Raw genomic sequence first — 20,053 nt, 5'->3', positions numbered from 1 at the left:
CCCAAGTAGCTGAGATTACAGGTACCTGCCATCACACCCAGTGAATTTTTTTAATTTTTTAAATTTTTTTTTATTTTTAGTAGAGACAGGGTTTCACCATGTTGCCCAGACTGGTCTTGAACTCCTGGCCTCAAGTGATCTGTCCGCCTTGGCCTCTCAAAGTGCTGGGATTACAGGTGTGAGCCACAGCACCCGGCCTTCTTTTTTAAGACAAGGTCTCACTCTGTCACCCAGGCTGGAGTGCAGTGGCATGATTACAGCTCCCTGCAGCCTCAACCTCCCAGGCTTAGGTGATTTCCCACCACAGCCTCCTGGGTGGCTGGGACTACATGCGTGCACCACCACGCATTTTAATGTTTTTGTAGAGATAGGGTCCCCCTGTGTTACCCGAGCTGATGGATGTTGATCCAAAATTGCTATTTTCACATTACCAGAAGTGTCATTGCTAAGTGCATCAAAAAGCATTCCCTAGCCGGGCATGGTAGCACACACCGGGGTCACAACTCCTTGGGAGGCTGAGGCAGGAGGATCGTTTCAGCCCAGGAGTTCAAGGCCAGCTTGGGCAACAAAGCAAGACTCCATCTCAAAAACAACAGTAACAGCAAAAGAACAGAGAACATTCTCAGCCTCTGGGTAAATTTGGAAGAAGCAGGTTGCTGCTTTAAGAGGAGTGACTGGGTTTCTGGGGATTCATGCAGGACCCAGTGCCTCTGGGCAAACCTTGTAGAGTTCCTCCTGCACTGTGTTAGCTGGTTCATGGATCTCTGCCTGCGTTACATCTTTCTTTCAGTAATACACTGAGGCCTACACAAGGCGTTGGAGATACAAGACTGTATCTTTCCTGTGGGCTTGGGCTTCAGTTTAAATATGCATTTCCTTCCTCCATGTGCCCCTTCCAAAGCCATCATTGGAGGAGCCTAAAGGCTGTGAGATTTTAGGGCTCATTGTTCCCATCTCTCTCAAAGGCCTCTCCAAACCCCAGGTTCTACTTTCTTGGGTCTGGTCTCATCTTCCTGTCTTGCTGGTTTGTCACTGGCCAAGTGCCTCCTGAGTTTAACGCTCGTTAGGACACACTCGGTGCCCTAGTATGTGGTTTACCTACACAACTGTCTCTGTCTCCCCATCCAAGATGAAGGTGGGAACCTCATATCCCAACAGTCTTATATCTCCAACGCCTTGTGTAGGCCTCAGTGTATTACTGAAAGAAAGATGTAACACAGGCAGAGATCCATGAACCAGCTAACACAGTGCAGGAGGAACTCTACAAGGTTTGCCCAGAGGCACTGGGTCCTGCATGAATCCCCAGAAACCCAGTCACTCCTCTTAAAGCAGCAACCTGCTTCTTCCAAATTTACCCAGAGGCTGAGAATGTTCTCTGTTCTTTTGCTGTTACTGTTGTTTTTGAGATGGAGTCTTGCTATGTTGCTCAAGCTGGCCTTGAACTCCTAGGCTGAAACGATCCTCCTGCCTCAGCCTCCCAAGGAGTTGTGACCCTGGTGTGTGCTACCATGCCCGGCTAGGGAATGCTTTTTGATGCACTCAGCAATGACACCTCTGGTAATATGAAAACAGCAATCTTGGATCAACATCCATCAGGAAGTCCTTTCTTATACCTAACCTAAGTCATTCCTGCTACGGGCTAAGCCTCCTCCCAGAGGCAAGGTTTGTATTAGAAACATTCCTCAGTCAGGAGATTTGAGCTGGGGACTGCCATGGAGCCCTCACAGTTAGGGACAGGTCTGGGCAGATCAGGGAGGGGCAGGCCTCCGGTTTGTCCTCCGTGACGTCGGGATTCCTGCTGGGGAGGGCTCGGCCAGGGGTCATCATCCAGCAGGAGCCTCCTTGGGACATCTGGCAGCAGAGCCCAAGGGGAGTTCCCAGGGGTGACCTAACAGCAATTACAGTAGTGATGTCAGTGAATTGAGCCAGGGCAAGGACTCTAATTATTCCCATTTTACGGATAAGGAAGCCAGCTCAGAGGTGTTAGGCAGTCTGCCCAAGACTGCACAGAAATGCTGTTGGACCTAGGCAGGAAACCAGGCAGTGTCCAGAAGCTGTTGTCTAATTAATGTCTTCCTCTCCCTAAGAAAGTACAGCTCCTGGCCTGGTGAGCCAGTGGGGATTGTACTTTTCTCTATACTTCTCTGTATTTTCTAATTTTTCTGCTGTGACCACGTATTAATTTCAATTTGTTGTTGTTAACAAAAGCGAGCCATTCTGGTGAAAGAAGAGGGAAAGGGAGCATCCCTGCCCGAGTCAGGCAAGGAAATTGCCGCGAGGCCCCCATCAGGCTGTGGGGGTGACAGCCGCGGGGAGGACGAGGCTGGCATGCGTCTGGCCCTGCTAGGCCCTGCCAGCGGCCTTACCTTGTTGGCCCACTCGACCCGCTCCACGTCTGGGAAGTGGATCTAGGAAAGAAGCCCCGAGGGGAAGTTAGACTTGAAGCCGCACACCCCCTGGGAACCAAGCAAGCCAGCCTAGCGGGCTCCCCATTCCGCCCACGCGCTGCACCTCAACCCTTCCTCCCCGCCGCCTCCACGTCGGTCACAGGTGCGCTCTCCGCACCCACTCAGCGTCCAGCCCTGGCAACTCGGAACTGGTCCTGCCCTCAAATAGCGCACTATCCGGTGGAGCAGGCAGCAAATAAACAGACAACCAGCTGACACTGATTCCGCAGTGCAGCCCAGCTCCAAGGCTGCGTGGGCGTTTCTGGGCACGCGGTGGCGGGCAGGACAGGACTCCACGCGGTTTCACCTCTCCCCTCCACCCCAGCCCCACGCGGAGGCCGAGGTGGGAGAGGACATGGAAGGCGAGGAGGAAAGGGAGGGCTGGAAACTGCTTCTTTGCACACGCAAGTAAATCCCCACTCCTGGGGAAGCACAGGACCCCCAACCTGGAAGCCCCCAGGATAACACAGGTTGCTCCTTGCAAATTCCATCCCCCTTATTCGTTTCAATGACACAAACAATATGCAGTCTCCGTAGAAAAATTAGAAAATGCAAACATCAGCTAAACAAAAAGAAAAAATATTAGGGAATTCTACCACCCAGTGATAAGTACTTAACAGCTTGATGTTTTCATAGACAACTAAGGAGTGGGGTGCTGTGGGGCGCCCCTCCCACCTCTGCCCACCTTGGCTCCCAGAAGCCCCTCCCAAGCCTCCTCCCTTCGCCTTAGGCCTTTCCTATAGTCACATAGCTTCCAACTACGGGGTCACAACCCCTAGCCACTCCAGCTCCACCTGCTGGGTGAACCCCAGTGTGGGAAGGGGGAACAGTGGAAGGTGAGTGGAGTGGAGGGACAGTCCTGTTGGCTGACTTGTGCATGACATAATTCTGAGAGTGCTTAATCCCCCTCCAGGAGTCTCAGTCTCTGCATCTGTCTGCTGAGCTTCTCATTCCCCCAGGGGTTTTCTTACAGAGGAGTAGGCGTGGACATGTACAGGGTACCTGCACAAAACACTGTTCACCAAAACGGCAGCCACAGCCATCACTGTGGCCATGCCCCAAGTCCCCTGAACATGAGGCTGGCTTGGGGTCAGATTCAGAGTGGGCCTGGGACCACCCACGGTGGGGAAAGGGCATGCCCCCTCTATCTGGGAGCTCAGAAAGGCCACTGTCCTGGGACTAAGTAGATGTGTCCCTGCAGTTCGCACACCTACCAAGTGCCAGGTCCTCAGCCAGCTCTGGGGTTGCCCTAAAGACTCAAACACATGCCCTGGCCTGCAGCACTCGTTCAGGATCACAGCCATTCCCAAAGTAGGGGACAGAGAAATTCAGTTCTCCCGGAACAGTTTTTAACAGCCTTGATTGGTCAGAGGAGTTCAGTGCTTCTGAGACCCTTGGGACACCATTCTCCCATTCTCTCTTGGGATACTATTCTCCCAGCCTCAGTTTCCCTTGCTCTGGGCAGTGGCCTATACTAACTCAGAAAAGTTTATATTCCCAGGTATGGAAGAGAAAATACGGCCTGGTTCCCAAAGGTGCAGCTGGCCCAGCCCACAGAAACAGAAGAGATCGATGCGGGAAGGAATTGTGGGGAGAGTGGGCAGGAGCTCAGTTCAGTGGGGGTGATGCCACCTGCTCAGCAAACATTCCCTGCAGCTACCCTGGGTCTGGTCTCAGCTGGGAACCAGGCAAATGGAAGGCAAGACCTTTCCGTTTCTTCCTATTACACTGCCCAGTACTAAAGTAGAAATTACTGCACATGGGCCTAGAGAGGAGACCCAGCTCATGTCATGGCCTCATCGCCCACTCCCACCGGTCCCTTTCAATCCAACCACCTTTACCTTTTCTGTTCCTACCAAAGGCCTGCATGTGTCATTTTGTGTCTCTGAAACAGTCCTCCCTACCCCTCTTTGATTGATTCGTTCGTTACTATCTTAGAGTTCACTTGCAGGAAGCCTCTCTGGGTGTCCCAAGTTGGGGATAAGTGAGGCGGCCTGCTGGTTCTCCACTGCAGCATTTGATACACTTTACTAGAGCTGCCTGGTCTTGCTGCCTACCTCCCTACACACTGGAAGCTCTAGGAGGGCTGACTGGGCCTCACCCCTATTAAAGTCTGTTTCTAACATATGAAGGTCTTAATATTTGTGGAATGAATGAAGCATGGCCCTTGCCCTTAAGGAACTCACAGGCAGGCAACTAACAGATCACTCTGATACAGAATCAGTACTAAGGTGGGAAGAGGGAGCATTCTCGGAGGAACTTGCTGACCTCACCAGTAGCTGTCCTCCTTCCAGCCCAAGCATCACACTTCCCATCCCACACCTTTGGCCCGGGTTGTTTTGTGACTTCAGGAGCTGAGTAGTTCTGATCTCTGGACCCCAAAAGGTGATCCTGCTTGGTGGGTCCAACCCTGGCCACTCTTGGGAGTTAGTCAAATGAAGATTCCTGAGCTGCCTCATGCCACTGAATCAGAGTATATCAAGGGTGGGGCTCACCAACTTATTTTTCACAAGCTCCTGGTATGATGTTGGAGTTCAGTCAGGGTTGGGATCAATGACCAGCCCACCCCTTGCCTCAGGGTGACCCACATGCATCCTGAAAATGTAGGAAGCAAGGCCGGGAACTGTGTCTCATGCCTATAATCCCAGCGCTTTGGGAGGCCGAGGCAGGTGGATCACTTGAGCCCAGGAGTTTGAGACCAGCCTGGCCAACATGGCAAAACTCCATCTCTACTAAAAAATATAAAAATTAGGTGGGCATGGTGGCACACACCTGTAATCCCAGGTACTCAGGAGGCTGAGGCAGAAGAATTGCTTGAACCCTGGAGGCACAGGTTGCAGTGAGTTGAGGTCACACCACTGCACTCCAGCCTGGGCCACAGAGTGAGACTCCATCTCAAAAAAAAAAAAAAAGAAAGAAAAAAAGAGAAAGAAAGTGTAGGCAGCAACAGAATGACCAAGGCCCACACTGATTAAGCTGTCATGGTTTCTCTCGATTACCCACACCTGTATTTGAGGCTCACCAAGAGGCCCCATCATGGAAGAGTCTGAACCCCCTGAAGAAAGCAACAATTCAGTCCAAGAAAATAAGAGACGGCAAGTCTCCTACCCTGCCTAGGGACCTGAAGCCCCTCCCTTAGCCTGAATCTCAACACCTGCCTTCACTCCCAGTGAGCCGAGGTGCAAGAGCCAGACCACATTCCTTGTGACTGCCCCTGAGTAAGTTTGGAGCAGGGGATGAAATCATAGAGACTGATTCTTAGGGAGCAATGACTCATCCTCAGTGCTTTCCCATTTTGACATCGACAGATCAATCTATTTTTCCATTATAATTGGTCTTTTTTTTGGAACTTGAAGAAATCTTTTCCCACCCCACATTCTCAAAGTTACTCTGGATTTTCATCTGTTGGCTTTCACGTTTAGGTCTTTAATCTCTCTGGATTTTTTTACATAAGGTGAGACAAAGATACAATTTTTTTCTCCCTCCATACTTTCACTAAGGCAATTTTCACCCAACACATAAAAAAAAAATTCCATCTTTTTCCTTGACTTGGGAATCTACTTCACTCAAAAACTAGCTCCTCATATGTACTTTGGTGTGTTTCTGGACTTGCCATTCAACTCCATCAGTCGGCCTGTTCCAGTACCACATGGTTTTAATCACTGTGTTTTTGCCAAATGACCTGGGGTAGGGTGAATCCCCTCCCTTGCATTTTTTTTTTTTTTTTTTTTTTTTTTTTTTTTTTTAGATCGAGTTTCATTTTTGTTGCCCAGGCTGGAGTGCAATGGTGCAATCTCGGCTCACTGCAACCTCCACCCACTGGGTTCAAGTGATTCTCCAGCCTCAGCCTCCCAAGTAGCTGGGATTACAGGCACCTGCCACCACGCCTGGCTAATTTTTTGTATTTTTAGCAGAGACAGGGTTTCACCATGTTGGCCAGGCTGGTCTCGAACTCCTGAACTCCTGATCCACCAGCCTCGGCCTCCCAGCATGCTGGGATTACAGGCATGAGCCGCCACACCTGGCCGCCGATTCCCCATTTTGCTTTTTCTTTCTCACACTGATTTAGATAATAGTAGATATTTAATGTTCTGTATGAATTTTAGAATCAGCTTGTCAATCTACAAAAAAAAAATCCTCCTGAGATTTCAATTGTTATATTTTTTAAATTATAAGTTAACTTGTGGGCTAACTGACACGGTTAAATATTGCATCATGAACACCCTTTATTTATTCACATTTTCTATTCACATTTAGGATCAAACTTTCCAACTCTTTTTCTCTAAAAGTCCTGTATATTTTTTGTTAGATTACTGTGTGGCATTTCATTTTCTGGGCAACTTTGCTGAAATTTGTTAATAGTTCTAATTGTTCATTGATTCTCCCAGAACTCTTTTTCTTTGATTTAAATCTGTTGGCTCTTTTATGTTTTTAGAGTTGAACTTCATGAGTTTGGGGAATATCATTTATTTTCCATTTTTGTTTTGTAATAAATGAATTCAAAGGTATAAAATCCTCTAGTTTTTGACACAATAAATTGCTATTCTGCTCTCATTTTTCTATTCCCATTATGACTTCCACTTAATGAGTTTTCAAAATAGTAATGTTTTAAAATAGCTAGACATGTGAGATTTCAATAGATATATATTTTTGCTGTTTTCTAATAATAATTTTATTTCTTTGTGGCCTGAACAGTCTGTAGGATTGTCAATTCACTGGAATATGTTGATAATTCCTTGTGGCCTAGTACATGATTAATTTCCATGACTATTCCATGTGTGATCAGGTTATTAATCATGTCCTTCTAATATGCTTTATCCTTGCTTAGTCTTTGCCTGCTTCATTTATCATTTTCAGAACGGGATGTATTAAAAGTTTCCAAGCCCAACTGTTGATTTATCTACTTCCTCATACCGGTTGTTGATTTATATTTCAAGTTTATATTATGTAACATATATATATGTCTGTGATTATCATAATTATTGAGACAAGGTCTCACTGTGTCACCCAGGCTGGAGTGCAGTGGTGTGATTTTGGCCTACTGCAGCCTTGACCTCCCAGGCTCAAGCAATCCTCCCACCTCAGCCTCCCGAGTAGCTAGGACTACAGGTATGCACCACCACGCCTGACTAATGTTTGTTTGTTTGTTTTGGTAGAGACAGGGTTAGGTCATGTTACACAGGCTAGTCTCAAACTCCTGGGCTCAAGCTATCCGCCTGCCTTGGCCTCCCCAGTAGCTGAGACTACAGGTACATGCCACCATGTCTAGCTAATTTTCTAATTTTTTTTGTAGAGATGGGGCTTTGCAATGTTGCCCATGCTGGTCGTGAACTCCTGGGCTCAAACCATCCACCTGCCTCAGCCTCCCAAACTGTTAGGATTACAGGCGTGAGCCACCATGCCCAGGTATATCATTATTGCCCTTTACAAGCATGTAACAACCTTCTTTGTCTTTGAGTTCTATTCTATTTTGTCTAATATGACAATTGCTACCTCAGCTTTCTTTTGTTTCAAGACTTAGCCAGTTGCATATTTTCCATCCTATTTTCAACCTTTTTGAGTTCATGTCATCTCATGTCATTTAATACTCACCTAATCCCTTATTTGCCCCATTTTACAGATAAGGAAACTAAAGTTCAGAGAGGTTACATGACTTATAATCTCCAGTAGTGGAGTGCTAGAACGGAGACCCAAGCCTGGGTCTGTCTGACCACAAAGTCTGTGCTTTTCCACTTCGTCCACTACTCCTGCTAAGAAAACCTCACACAGCATCACGTAAGGTTTTATAGAAACCTCTTTTATAAAGTCTGGGATTTAGCAGGCAACTGCCCTTATGGGGCTTTAGCCCTGATTGGTAGAAGCCATGCCTTATGACTTACAAAGGGCATTCCATAAACACTTTCATTTGATGCTCCCAACACTCTATAAATCATTATTCTCCTTTTACAAATGAGGAGACTCAGAGACTAGTTAGTACTTAACAAGATTACCCATGTGATCAGAACCCAGATCTCACCTGCATATGATTTGAGCCCAAGCCTCAAATCTTCTTCTCATCCATTTCCTCTCCTCCCCATCCTCCACCTGAAATGTCAGCATTTGAAGTCCATTCCTTAGTGTTTTTCTAACCTACTCCTTGTGTATTTCAAATTCCACCTCTGTAAGCCTCAGCTTTCTCATCTGCGAGATGGGTACAATACTGCCAACTTCACAGTTCCTGAAAAGACTAAATGCATGGATGATGCTCGGTATCCTTCCTGGATCAGAGTAAGCGTTCTGGAAGTGGTAACTTTTGCTGGAAGTTGTACAGACCTGGGAGGTGCAGGCACTCTGACCCCTCTGACCTCAAGTACGTGCAAGAACAAGGTCACCTGAGCTATGTGTCCAGTTCTGCCTCACCCAGAGCGCAGCAAATTCTCTGCTGAGTTTCCTAGTGCCTCTGGCCACCACTGCAAGGTGAGAACAGAGAATGAGGAGGATTTACAACACAGTGCAAGTGGTTGAGATGGAAGGAGGAACACGGTTGGTGTTTCACTGGCCTCACTGACTGGCCCAGGGATCTGTGGCTCAGATAAAGACAGCCACAGAGAGCTGGGCCCAATGCCTGTCAGGCACCCATGTGAAACTCTGCCCAATGGGGGCGCTGCATAGTGAAGCTTGGCAAACGCACCCAATCTGAGCCTCTGCCTTGTGTCTTTCCTCACTAGGGAAACAAAGAGAGGCTGAAAAATAAGATGAGTGGCTCATACTGAACTGAGCCCTAAAATCACTGAGCTTTTGTTGCAGTTCCCCACGAGGCTGGGAGTCTCTGGGACCAGCTAGTGGGGAGTCACCCACACCACCTGGCAGTGCAAAGAGATCTGCAGCGATTCTCAGACTCCTGTGTTCAACAGTCCCACCTGGAGAGCTCGCTACAGTACAGCTGCTCGGTCAGGGCCCACAGAGATTTTGATTCCAGAGGACTGGGGCAGGAGCCTGGAAACCTGCGTCTTTAACAAGCTCCTGGTGGTTCTGATCTTAGCAGAGGGTGTGGAAGAACGAGTGGACAGGGCTCCCCAGGCTGGAGGGCTTGCTCAGGCCCTGGAAGAAGGTGGCTCCTCTGCCTCCGGGGGTTCCTGACTAAGTTTGAAAGTCACAGCCTGGGTTTCCAGCTGTCACTCCTAGGAGAACACTGCTGTGTCACCAAATTCGTACAGCAGGCTTCAGACCTCAACTCCTTTATAAAGGGAATTCTTCCACAAAGAGCAAGGGGAGGCCAGAGCCAAAAGGCAAAAAACAGAATATTATGATTTCCCTGGCTCCGGGCCTGCTCTGCCCCCTAAAAGGTGAGCCACCCCCATCTCATACCTGCTTTCTGTAGCCAGGCAGGAGGAAGAGAAGGAAGTGCGCCCAGGGACTTAGAACACAGGGTTTTGGTCTTAACTCCCTTCAGCCTCAGGTTTCTTGCTGATTAATAAGTGGGGCTGTTAATTCCTGTTCTTCCCAGATCCACGGACAGTGGACTTCTAAATGGTTTGGTGTTAGAGACAAATCCAGCTCTCTAGCAAGCTTCATCTCCATAAAACATGTACACTATCCTCACTGATGTATTATAGGTGAGAACATTTCCCCAAAGCAGGCCTGGAAAATTCCAAAGATGCCCAGACACATGGTCAAGTCACCAGCATCTCCGACGTCTGCTGTCCTCCCTGCACTACCTGTCAGAGAAGTTTAAATAGTTCACAACCCTCCACCCTCTCCATCTGAGGCCTCCGTAAACTAACATACCTCTTGATGCTGTTAGTGTACTTGAGCCGACGCATTCCAGGCAAAGTGATCTAATATTTTCATGACAGTGTTTTTAGGCATTTTCAAGGGAGTAGTGGTGATGAGAATTTAGAGAGAAGAGGTAAAGCAAATTCAAGTCTAAGTAGAATTCCATGCTAGACAGGCCACCAAAGAGGCCCACATCAATAATCCATATTTAGGTGGTGATGTCTGTGCATTATTTCTTAAACCCTCTGGGAAAAATGATTCCACAGCAGTGAGGAAATGGAGCCAGAATGACAGCTGCCTCCCATCGGAGCCAAGGTTTTGGTGGGGTCCACACAGATGGGTCTGAGGTTGGGGTGGGAGGCCTTGACAAGAGCTTGGGCCACCAGACCCTCTTGGGAGGCGGAGGGACTAAGGAGCCTCACTTAAAGGGCCTCCCTGTCATTCGATGAATTCTGCCAGCTCCCTCGCACAGGGTGGCAGCTCTCCCATGGAGCAGCCATGTAGTCACACACACACACACAGATGCACAAACACAGATGTGTGCACACACGCAGACACACACACACAACTACACAGACACATCCGCAGACTCACACACATGTGCAAAGACACACAGTTTCCTAAAAATAGCCTCATCGCTCTTCCCTACTCCAAAGGACATTCTTACAGACAATACACCCCTGCTAACTAACTGCTGAGAGGAGACCCACTCATTCTGAGTGTCCTACAGAGATGTCCTACAAAAGGAGGCCATTGGACTTCAGGCTGGCTCCTGTCTTCCCAAGATCGGCTGCTGCTCTGTGGCTGCCTGTTCAGTGGTTCCTGCTTTACAAGCCAAGTGGTCCTTTGATTTCACTTTTCTCCTGATGCACAGCCTTTGTCCTTTTTTTCCTCTGTTCTTGGAAGGCAAACATTTAACCATTAAAACTACTTTTAAATCTTCCAACCCTTCTGCTTTAAATTACCCAGCTCAAGTACTCTGAGGGAAACAATTGCTTTGCCAACTTGAAAATCTGTCTGGCACTGTTCTGTAATCCACAGCTCCTTAACACACGCAGCCAGCAAACTGGCCTAAATCAGCTGAACCCAGCAGAAGTGAGCAGATGAAATTCCACTAGTCACAGTGATGAGAACACTGACACTGAACACTGTCACTCTTTGCTAAGGAATAAGGGCTCAAAGCAGAGGGGGGTGGCCCTGAGCTGTCCACAGAGTAGTTTTTTAAAGGGGACCTAAGCGATGATAGTAAGTTCAGAGAGTTCAATGATCCAGTTAGGGTTGGTAATTCCTAGAAGTTAAAAAAAACTTATCCTCTTGCTTATCAAAATAGCAAAGGCCCCAAAAGATAATATTCAATGCTGATAAGACCACAGTGAATGGGCAAAAGTGTCTTTAAAAATCTTCATAAACTTCTAGGAATCATACTAATTAAAGTGAGAAATGTGGACTAAGATTTACACGGCAGGCATTCACTGCAGCATTCATTCAGCAGATTTCTATTGAGTCCTTACTATGAACTGGGCACTGAGCTAGCAGCTGAAGCTACAGATATGTACAAGACATATACCTTATCTTAAAAGAACTTTCAGCCTGGAGGAAAAGTTAGCCATAAAAATACGTAGGTTACAAATCAGTCTGGGAGGCAGAGTGACAGACACATGCTCAGAGCCCTGTAGGAGCCCATGGACAAGAGTCCTGGGGGTGGGGCCTGAGCTTGGACTTGAAGGATGAGTCACAGAATCTAGATGCACAGATCAGAGGGAGAAACTGCGGACAGAGGAACCACCACCCACCTCCGCTAGCCATGTGACCAGGAAAGCCTCGAAGTAACCAATATAATCAAGGTTAGAGAAACAATTACACAACTTGTGGTATATTCATATGAAGGATATGATCGTCCTTAGAAGTTTGTTTGAAGAATGTAATATAATGTTAAGAACATAAAAAATAAAAGAAAAAAGTACAAGTTTTTAAGAAACTGTTTTCATATATTTTCTATATAAAGGAAGCACACCCAAACATACTGTATCTCTGGGTGGAGGGATTATAAAATGCTTATCCTAATTTTAACTTTTATGCCATTTCCAAATATTCTCCAATGAGAATGTTTACTTTCATGACCAGAAAAAAAAACACATTTTTAGACAGTTTATAACCAGTTATGTTAAAAAGTAAATACAACATGGGCAAAGGAATAGAGTGGGTGATTCTGGGGTCTTGAAACATCCTATAGCCTAGACAATTTCCTTGGCTTTTTGTTCTGAGATTTCCAAGGCTCATGACTCATGACACTGGCACAGGGCTTCTTGGCCTGCCCTCCCACAGAGATAGGGCTTATGGGACCTGGGTTCTGCATCCCTCTGTGGCCTGAGGAAATCAAGTCTCATATCCTTAGCTTGAAATATACAGCACCTTAAAAAAAAAAAAAAAGTGCTTTGTCTCTTTAATAATTCTCAATGGGGCAGAAAAACATCTTAAATCCCTCTTCAATATTTGCAGTCGAGGAGGAGGAGGAGGAAAAGGAAATCACTTGCCTCAAGCACATGTGAGCACTTTTGTGCTACAAGCTCCAGGTTCCCAGAGAATTAGGAATCCCTGAACTCTGCTGGGAGGAGTGGGAGGGGAGGTGAAGGAGCAAGGCAGGCCAGGTCTCAGCCCCTGCTCCCTGAGGTAGCTGGGTTGTGGCCCTCCCAGGTCTTCAGGGGGCAGCTCACACCTCCCAGAGCCCCCTCCCCAAAGTCACCAGAGACATTCCCACAGAAGTGCCATCTCTGCCTGCCACCAAGACTCTGGGCCAGGACCCAGTGGGAGCCGGTGACCATCTCTCCCCACCTTCCTGCCCACTGGAGAGGGGGCTGCAACACAGGACAAAAGGGCCTGTCCCTACTCATGGCCCTGATCCTCATCCACCATGTGACCTCTCAGTCACTCAGGGCCTCAGGCCCCTAGCTAAGGTTGCCTGGACACTCCTGGCCCAGAAAGATTCAGCCCCTTGTAAATGAAGCAGTGAGCAGTCTCATGTGAGCTCAGGTATTATACCTTGCTGTCCCAGAATCTGCCCACCCCAAGATGCAATAATGAGCTCAACTGACCTAACCTGTGAAAGACTGTGGGCCGAGTCCCCAACTCCCTACCACAGCCAGCAATACCATAGTACCTCTTCCTCCAAGAAGGCTTCCTGGGCCACTTCCAGCCAAGGATAGAGCCCCTCACCCATGCTTTCTCGGAGCCTCAGACTTGGAGCCACCTCAGAGAACTGATCATGCTCTATCAGAAGAGGCTGCCCTCGCAGGTCTGAATCTCCATCTAGCTCATGGGTTCCTCAAGGGCAGGGGCCATGTGTACTCATGCTGCCCCGCCTGCAGCTCTGTGCCTGACACACTGCAAGTTCTCGATAAATGCTTGCTGAGTGAGTACAGGAATGAACACATGTATGCCTAAGATCCCTCTGTTGGGCTTGGAGGAAAGAGGGCCCATACTCTGTCACTCATATTGCTCAATCCTGGCCCAGGACATGATAAGTCCATGAACCATCATTAAGATATGGGGCAGAAACCCCAAAGGCATGACTAAAAATTTATCTGCCTCTTCCTTCCCGAGGACAGGCCTGACTCCAAGCCATTTGAATAACTTCACAGGGCTGCAGGGACCTCAAGGGTAAGAAGTCTCCCTAATTCCAAGCAGCACCCAACCAGTCCTGATGTTTAAAATCAGGTTCCATGGCCCTGGCTCCAAGCATCAGGCTTTGTGATCTAATCTGAGAGTGCCCAGGCTAGCTCAGAGCTGTCACTGCATTTACTTCCTCTAATTAACTGAAGTATCTCAGGACAGACCTTGAGAGCCTGGGTCCTGGAACGACTGCTGCTCCAGCCACAGAAAGAATGTCAAGCTCTCAGCACTACGTAAGCAAAGCACTCAGCCCTTGGCTGTCTGCCTGAGTGGCTGGCAGGGAGGCTTGGAGGGAGCAATCCCAGGGACCACTGCTCTGCGCCTCAGAATGCCCATCGCTTTGTGTGAACGGCTCATCTTTTTCCCCTGGTGCTTGCTTCTGCTGGCAGCCCCAGGGCGCACCCAGTTAGATGGGGACAGGCATGAAAGGCAGCGAGTGGGGTCCTGTGGGGTATGTGTCACCAGAGAAAAGCAGGCTCGGGACTGGTTAATGATGGCAGACCCTACAGCTATGAAGACTCTATAGAACATCTCCTAAAATGTCATGATTTTCAGAGAAATCAGAGGCCCAGAGAGGACAAGGGGCTTCCCAAGATCCCTCCATGAATGACTCCAATGACTTCCACTACTTCACATCACGACCACCTCACCAGCAGACACACACGAGTTAACTGCCCCTCACAAAGCTGCCAACTGATGTAACTGATGGCTACCAGCTGAAAGGAGAGCCAGCCTGGCTAGAAACCACAGATAGACAAAATGCCACGTTTTCTCACAGCTCTTTCTCTTCTCTACACTGCCTCAGGCTATTTTCCTACTACCGGCTCTCATTCCCCCAACCTGGAGCGATGTGAGGATTTCGAACTTCCCTCCTCACAGGGGCCCAGTCATGGCAGGGGCAAATCAATATCTGATAAGCAACCCAATCATCCAGTTGAAGCACTGATCAATGGCTGAATGAGTAACTGGAAATTCACGGGTCAGTGAAGGGCTGATCTGTGCACAAATCCAGGAGTGAAGGCTGCAGAGCTCCACACAGGGGCCCCTACCAAGGGAGGTGGGCAGGGAAGCAAAGCAGCAAAGGTTACCCCAAGAAGGGTCTTAGGAGCCCGGAGCACGAAGGACGGGCTCTGAAGATCAGAAGGCAGCTCTAGCGCGGGCAGCACAGCTGGGACTCCGAGAACCCACAGGAGCAGGCTCCAGGAAAAGCCAGGGTGCAGGGGGTTCCACAGAAGTGCTCTGCGCGTCCCTTCCACTCGCTCCACCCCTTGACAGTCATCCAGATGCTGGAAAGAGGAGCTTGCCACTGGGACACTTGGGCATTCATTTCATATTAGGAAAAGGTAGTTAGGAAGCCCGGGAAACAGAGGAACATAAAGGGACAGCCCCCACTGGGCATTCGCTTGTGTCTGGCTCTGTGCAAGCAGCTTTTCAAACAGTCGACTCACCACAACCATGTGTGGCAACAAAGCTTTTGTGGCTTGCCGAGGCCTACAATTAAATGAGTAACATCAAGGGCTCCGTGCTTGTCACTGTGCTATACACAGTCCCTACCCGACAAGGACAGCTGAGGTGGCTCTTAATTCCTTCAAAAGTACACATAAACACTGTGTGAGAGGAGCATCCGCATGTAAACATGCAGCCTCTTGAACCCTCTGTTCAAGGGTGAGCTGCGGGGGCCACCCTGCCTTCTTCCCCATGTGGTCAGGCCACATTCACAAGACAAAGGGGACCCACAGGTTCTTCCTTCAAGGCTTCTAGTAAGGAGAATTCTTCCTTCCAGCTATATCTCCCATGGCTGGGGACCTGGAGGAGAAGCAGGATTGTCTGAAGTTTGACTAGAAATCAGACATCAGGGCCAAAATGACTCTAAAGACCATCCAATACAACCTCCTTTTACAGGTGGGGAAACAGGTTCAGTCAGGGAAAGCAATTTCTATGATCACCTGGAGGCAGCATCTTGGAGCAAAATGTTGAGAAGGAGTCTAAGACCAGACAGGAAAGTTGTGCATGACTGAGGACTGGCTGACGATGGCTGCCTTGGATGGCAGTGGGGAAGGATGGCATCCCCGCCTCAGCTCAGCCAGGCCTTGGCCTCCACTCCTTCACAGGGAGTTGGTGCAAATTAGAAAAAGGTGCCCCATCTAAGCAGCATACAGCTTGACAAGCAGCAGGCGGCTGGATATCCATCCCTCCACACTGGGGGCTAGAGTACAGGGCCAACTCACACAACATGCAACGCAGGTCTGAGTGTGGTGCCGTTGAGCTGTTCAACTTTTCTTCAGTCCCCCAACTACTGATTTGCCATCTGTTAACTTACAGAAATATTTCTTGATACCAAAGGAGGTCATAAGCCATCATCCTCTCTTTCACGCAGAGAAATCAGTTCTCAAGAGGGAAGGCATGCTAAAAGGTCAGCATGTGATGATGAAGAGATCCATTCATCCATGCCCAAAATCTTGTGCAAGGGGCTGTGCTGCCCCCACCAAGCCCAGAGCCCCGTCTCTCTTTGCCTTCACAGTTTGTGTTCCTAAAGAGGCAGAGAGAAGAATATTCAACCAGGTAGACTCCAGGTTTTCCATATCATCACTGGGCGTGGAAACCTTCACGAGGCGGGTGAAAAGCCCACACCTGCATCTATTTGTATGCACTTCACAGGTGCTCATACAGGCAACCAACCTCCCCAGACCTGTTTCTCATCCTGGAATCCCAATCACAATAATGGTCAACAGCTCCCTAAACCAGAAAGCACCCTGAAGACCCCTGGATCCCCCTGCACCCCTACTCTAGAGGCCACCACGCATCTAAAGTCCCACTCCCACGCATCTCCCACTCTCCTCCCTCATTACTACCATCTTGGCTGAAATCACCTTCCCAACTGGCCTGTCTCCTCCAGCCTTCCTCATCCCACCATGCTGCTTTCTGAAGGGCCTTTCAGAAGCATCCAAGGCTCCTTCCAGCCTTCAGAACAGGGCCAGCCTCCATCAAGTCTGCCTCAACTTGACCCTGTCATACATCAACCCCTACCACACACTTCAGCCAGGCCCAGCACACAGCGCCCCCTCATGCAGTGGCCATGTCACACCTCCATGCTGTGCTCACCACCTCCCTCGGCCAGAATGCCCTGTGCCGCACCAGTGGCCTAATCCAACAGGTTATCCAGGCCCTGGTCCTCCAACCTGGCCAGACAAGCCAGCCAGGCGAGTCTGCAGAATGCAGGCTGAAGCCAGCCTTTCCCAGGTCCTTGTCAAGGAGAAAGGGGGCTGTGATTCGGGGACAATATGATATGGAAACCTGGTAGGGTGTCCTTCATACCAGGCCTTCTACCTGACTAGACCCTGTTCCGACTCCTGGCTCCAATTCTCCTCAATGGCAATGACCTGTTATGCATCTGTCCCCCACCCGAGACTGCCTTCTTGGTAGGAGAGAGAGCATCACCTTCCTCTGAGTGTTCCTCTACCCAGCTGGGTCAAGCCTGGGATATGGGTTGTGGGGTGAAAACCTAGGAGGTGCCTTCTTGAGTTCAGGCTGAGCTCCCTGTTGGCTAGGTCCATGTTGCTCCTGGGGTCTGTATCCCCAACAGAGGCCAGAACTGTCTCTGTGGTGTATGTGGGGGAGAGGCAGGGAGGGTGTCCACGCCCCTACACGATCTGATTTTTGACCCAATATCGGAAATACTGCCTTTACATATAGCTAAGTGTCTAGAGGCTTCCCTGATACAGAAGGGGAGAAAAGAAGGGGTGTTACTTGGTGAAGACTCGCAGGCCCACCCTCATGGGCTAAGGCCATCAAGAGGGACAAAACAGAGATCTGACAGATGGCCTGGACTCCCTCAACTGTGTGCAAGGGGTGTGGACAGGTCAAGCCTGCTTGCTGGGTCCACACCTTTCAGAATCACAAGCCCCACAGAACCATCAGGATGACCAAAGTCTGTGGGAGTCAGGCCCTATGCGCTACCACTATGGCTACTACCGTAGAAAAGTGTGCACCCTTATCAGGAAGAGTCTTTGGCCCCTCATCCCCCATATATGTAAGCTATTTGCAAAGCTTTACCATCAAATCGTACATTAAATATTAAGTATTATGAAGTGTATGCCCACTTTGAAGTGCTAATTCTCAGTTCTTCAGAATGTGATTCTATTTGCAGGTAGGGTTTTTAAAGTGGTAATTAAGTTAAAATGAGTTCATCAGGGTGAACTATGACTGATGTCCTTCTAAGAAGAGATTAGGACACAGAAGGAAGACGGTGTGAAGACAGTAGGAAGACAGCCAGCTGCAAGCCAGCAGAGGCCGCAGGAGAAACCAACCCTGCCAACACCTTGATCTTGGACTTCGGGGCTCTAGAAAGGAAAGGAAAAAAGTGTCTGCTGCTTAAGCCACGCAGCCTGTTGTACTCAGTTATGGCAGACTGATACAATAAGACTTCATTTCTCTTATAAGATAAACTAAATGGGCCTTATATTTTTTTCTCACACCCCACTTTAGAGACTACTGTCAGGAGGAACCTATGGCCCTGCTGGACTTTATAGGCCACAGGCTAGACACAATGGGAGGCCTCCCCCGTGGGCCTGAGAGGAACTGGAAGAAATCTGAAAACGAAGAGCCCCAGCACCGGAGAGACAGTAAGGGTTTGCCGCAGACCAACCATTGGACGGAACACCCCTCTTGCCGGTGTTTCCCAAGCTCACCTAATCATAAGAATCACCCAGGATACCTCTGTGCCACCCTGGGAGTTATGCAATGGGGCCCAGAACTTGGGTTTTGTTAGGTAAGCCAGGACCAGAAACGTTTGAGGAATCGTAGTGCCGCCCATGCCACCCCAGGAGATGGGTTTGTCGGGGCAGTGTGCGTGTGCCGGCATCCCTATCCGGCGGAGGGAGGGAGGGAGGGAAGGAGGCCCGGGGCCCGGCGCCGTCGGTCTCCCAGCCGTACCCGCCACTCCACCTCCAGCCCCGCGGAGCCCTCCCCCTACCGCAGTCCAGGCCTCGGCCGAAAGCAACTGGGCCCGCCGTTTCTGTCACCGCGGTATTTGCCCATCTACGTTTTGCGTCCGGCGTTCGTTCTCTGAATCAACAGGCGGGTGGAAGAAATGCCTTCTGATTCCAACCCGAGTAAGTCTGCGAAGTCCCAGACGCCCTTGTTTTTCTCCTGGGTGTGGTCTGCCCGTGACTCTTCTCTCGAGCTCTGGGGCCTTAAATGAAACCCAAGTTCCTCGCTCCCACCGCAGTCGGACCAGAAGTGGACGTGAGGGTGCTGCGCGCCGCGGGAGGGGCGGTCACCGTCCCCAGGGTCTGCGCGCCGGGAGCGGTGGGGAACGGGGTGTGCAGGCCGCCGGGCTCCCGCCCTCCCTCGGGTTTGCGCGCACCAGCTCCCCGCTGACCGCAAGTTCCTCCGAACCTCGAAAGGCATCTCGCCACCTCCCACCCCCACTCGGCTTGGCTCACCCAGGCTGGCAGGTGCTGGCCCCGCAGCTCGCGGCTGATGAACTCGCGTTCATTGTCAAGGAATTCGAAGGCGGCGGCCAGGCGCCCAAGCTTCCCGCGGCGGTTCCTGCGCCACCACATCCACAGCAGGGCGCCGAGCAGCAACCAGGTTATGCTGAGCCCCAGGTAGCCAGCTAGGTAGACAGGCCCCAGGTAGAACAGCACGCGCACCACGAAGGTACAGAGCTCGGGCAGCAGCTGGCTGGACAGGCGCAGCTCGGGGCCCGGCGCGCGCTGGGCTCCCAGGGCGCTGGGGGCCCCGGGGGCGCAGGGCTCCTCTGCTCGCATCTCGTCGCCGCAGTCTTGCCCTTCCCGAGAGCTTCACCCGAGCTTAGGTCCGCATGCCCCCACGCCCATGCGCATCTGTCTCCCAAGCTCGAGGACCAGGACGCCGCGCCCCCTTGCCCTGCTGGGACTCTCGGAGCGCCGAGCTCAGGGTTCTCTGCGGCGGAGAGCGGCGCCTGGAAACGCACCGAGCCGCGCCGCGCCGCGCCGCTCCGCCCCAGTTCTCGGCTCCAGTGAGTCCGCAGCTCCGGAAGTCTCCGCCCTAGGGGGGCGGGCCGCCCGCCTGGCTCCTGCCCGCTCTAAAGAGCAACCAGCCCGTGAGCTCGGCCTCCGACCCCAGCACGTGGCGCAGGCGTCAGCCGGAGGTGTGCACTCGCCAGTCCCGGTGGACCAAGTGCTGCCCTAGGTGGTTAA

At 50.2% G+C, this 20,053-nt stretch overlaps 1 protein-coding gene across 9 annotated transcripts in view; it reads right to left on the bottom strand.

Annotated features, from left to right (window-relative positions):
- The window catches only part of ESYT3 (extended synaptotagmin 3), a 53,098-nt gene that overhangs the window by 23,977 nt on the left and 9,068 nt on the right, over positions 1–20,053 (bottom strand). For 7 of the 9 annotated variants that reach the window (XR_002005363.4, XR_010132937.1, XM_063704244.1 and 4 more), the window contains exons 1-2: positions 19,316–19,911; positions 2,367–2,408 (exon numbers count right to left, since the gene is read on the bottom strand). Coding sequence is in view for 5 of the 9 variants with exons in the window: in XM_063704244.1 (XP_063560314.1) it covers positions 2,367–2,408; positions 19,316–19,642 (369 nt within the window). In the remaining 4 variants the exon portion in view is untranslated. Of the gene's footprint in view, positions 1–2,366; positions 2,409–18,559; positions 18,589–19,315; positions 19,912–20,053 lie in introns of those variants that run through there. The other 2 variants (XM_063704246.1, XM_063704247.1) reach the window with 2 other exon arrangements.

This window comes from Gorilla gorilla, chromosome 2 (genome assembly GCF_029281585.2).
Source record: "Gorilla gorilla gorilla isolate KB3781 chromosome 2, NHGRI_mGorGor1-v2.1_pri, whole genome shotgun sequence".
NCBI classification, from domain to species: Eukaryota; Metazoa; Chordata; class Mammalia; order Primates; family Hominidae; genus Gorilla; species Gorilla gorilla.
This window is presented reverse-complemented; position numbering and strand designations above follow the sequence as displayed.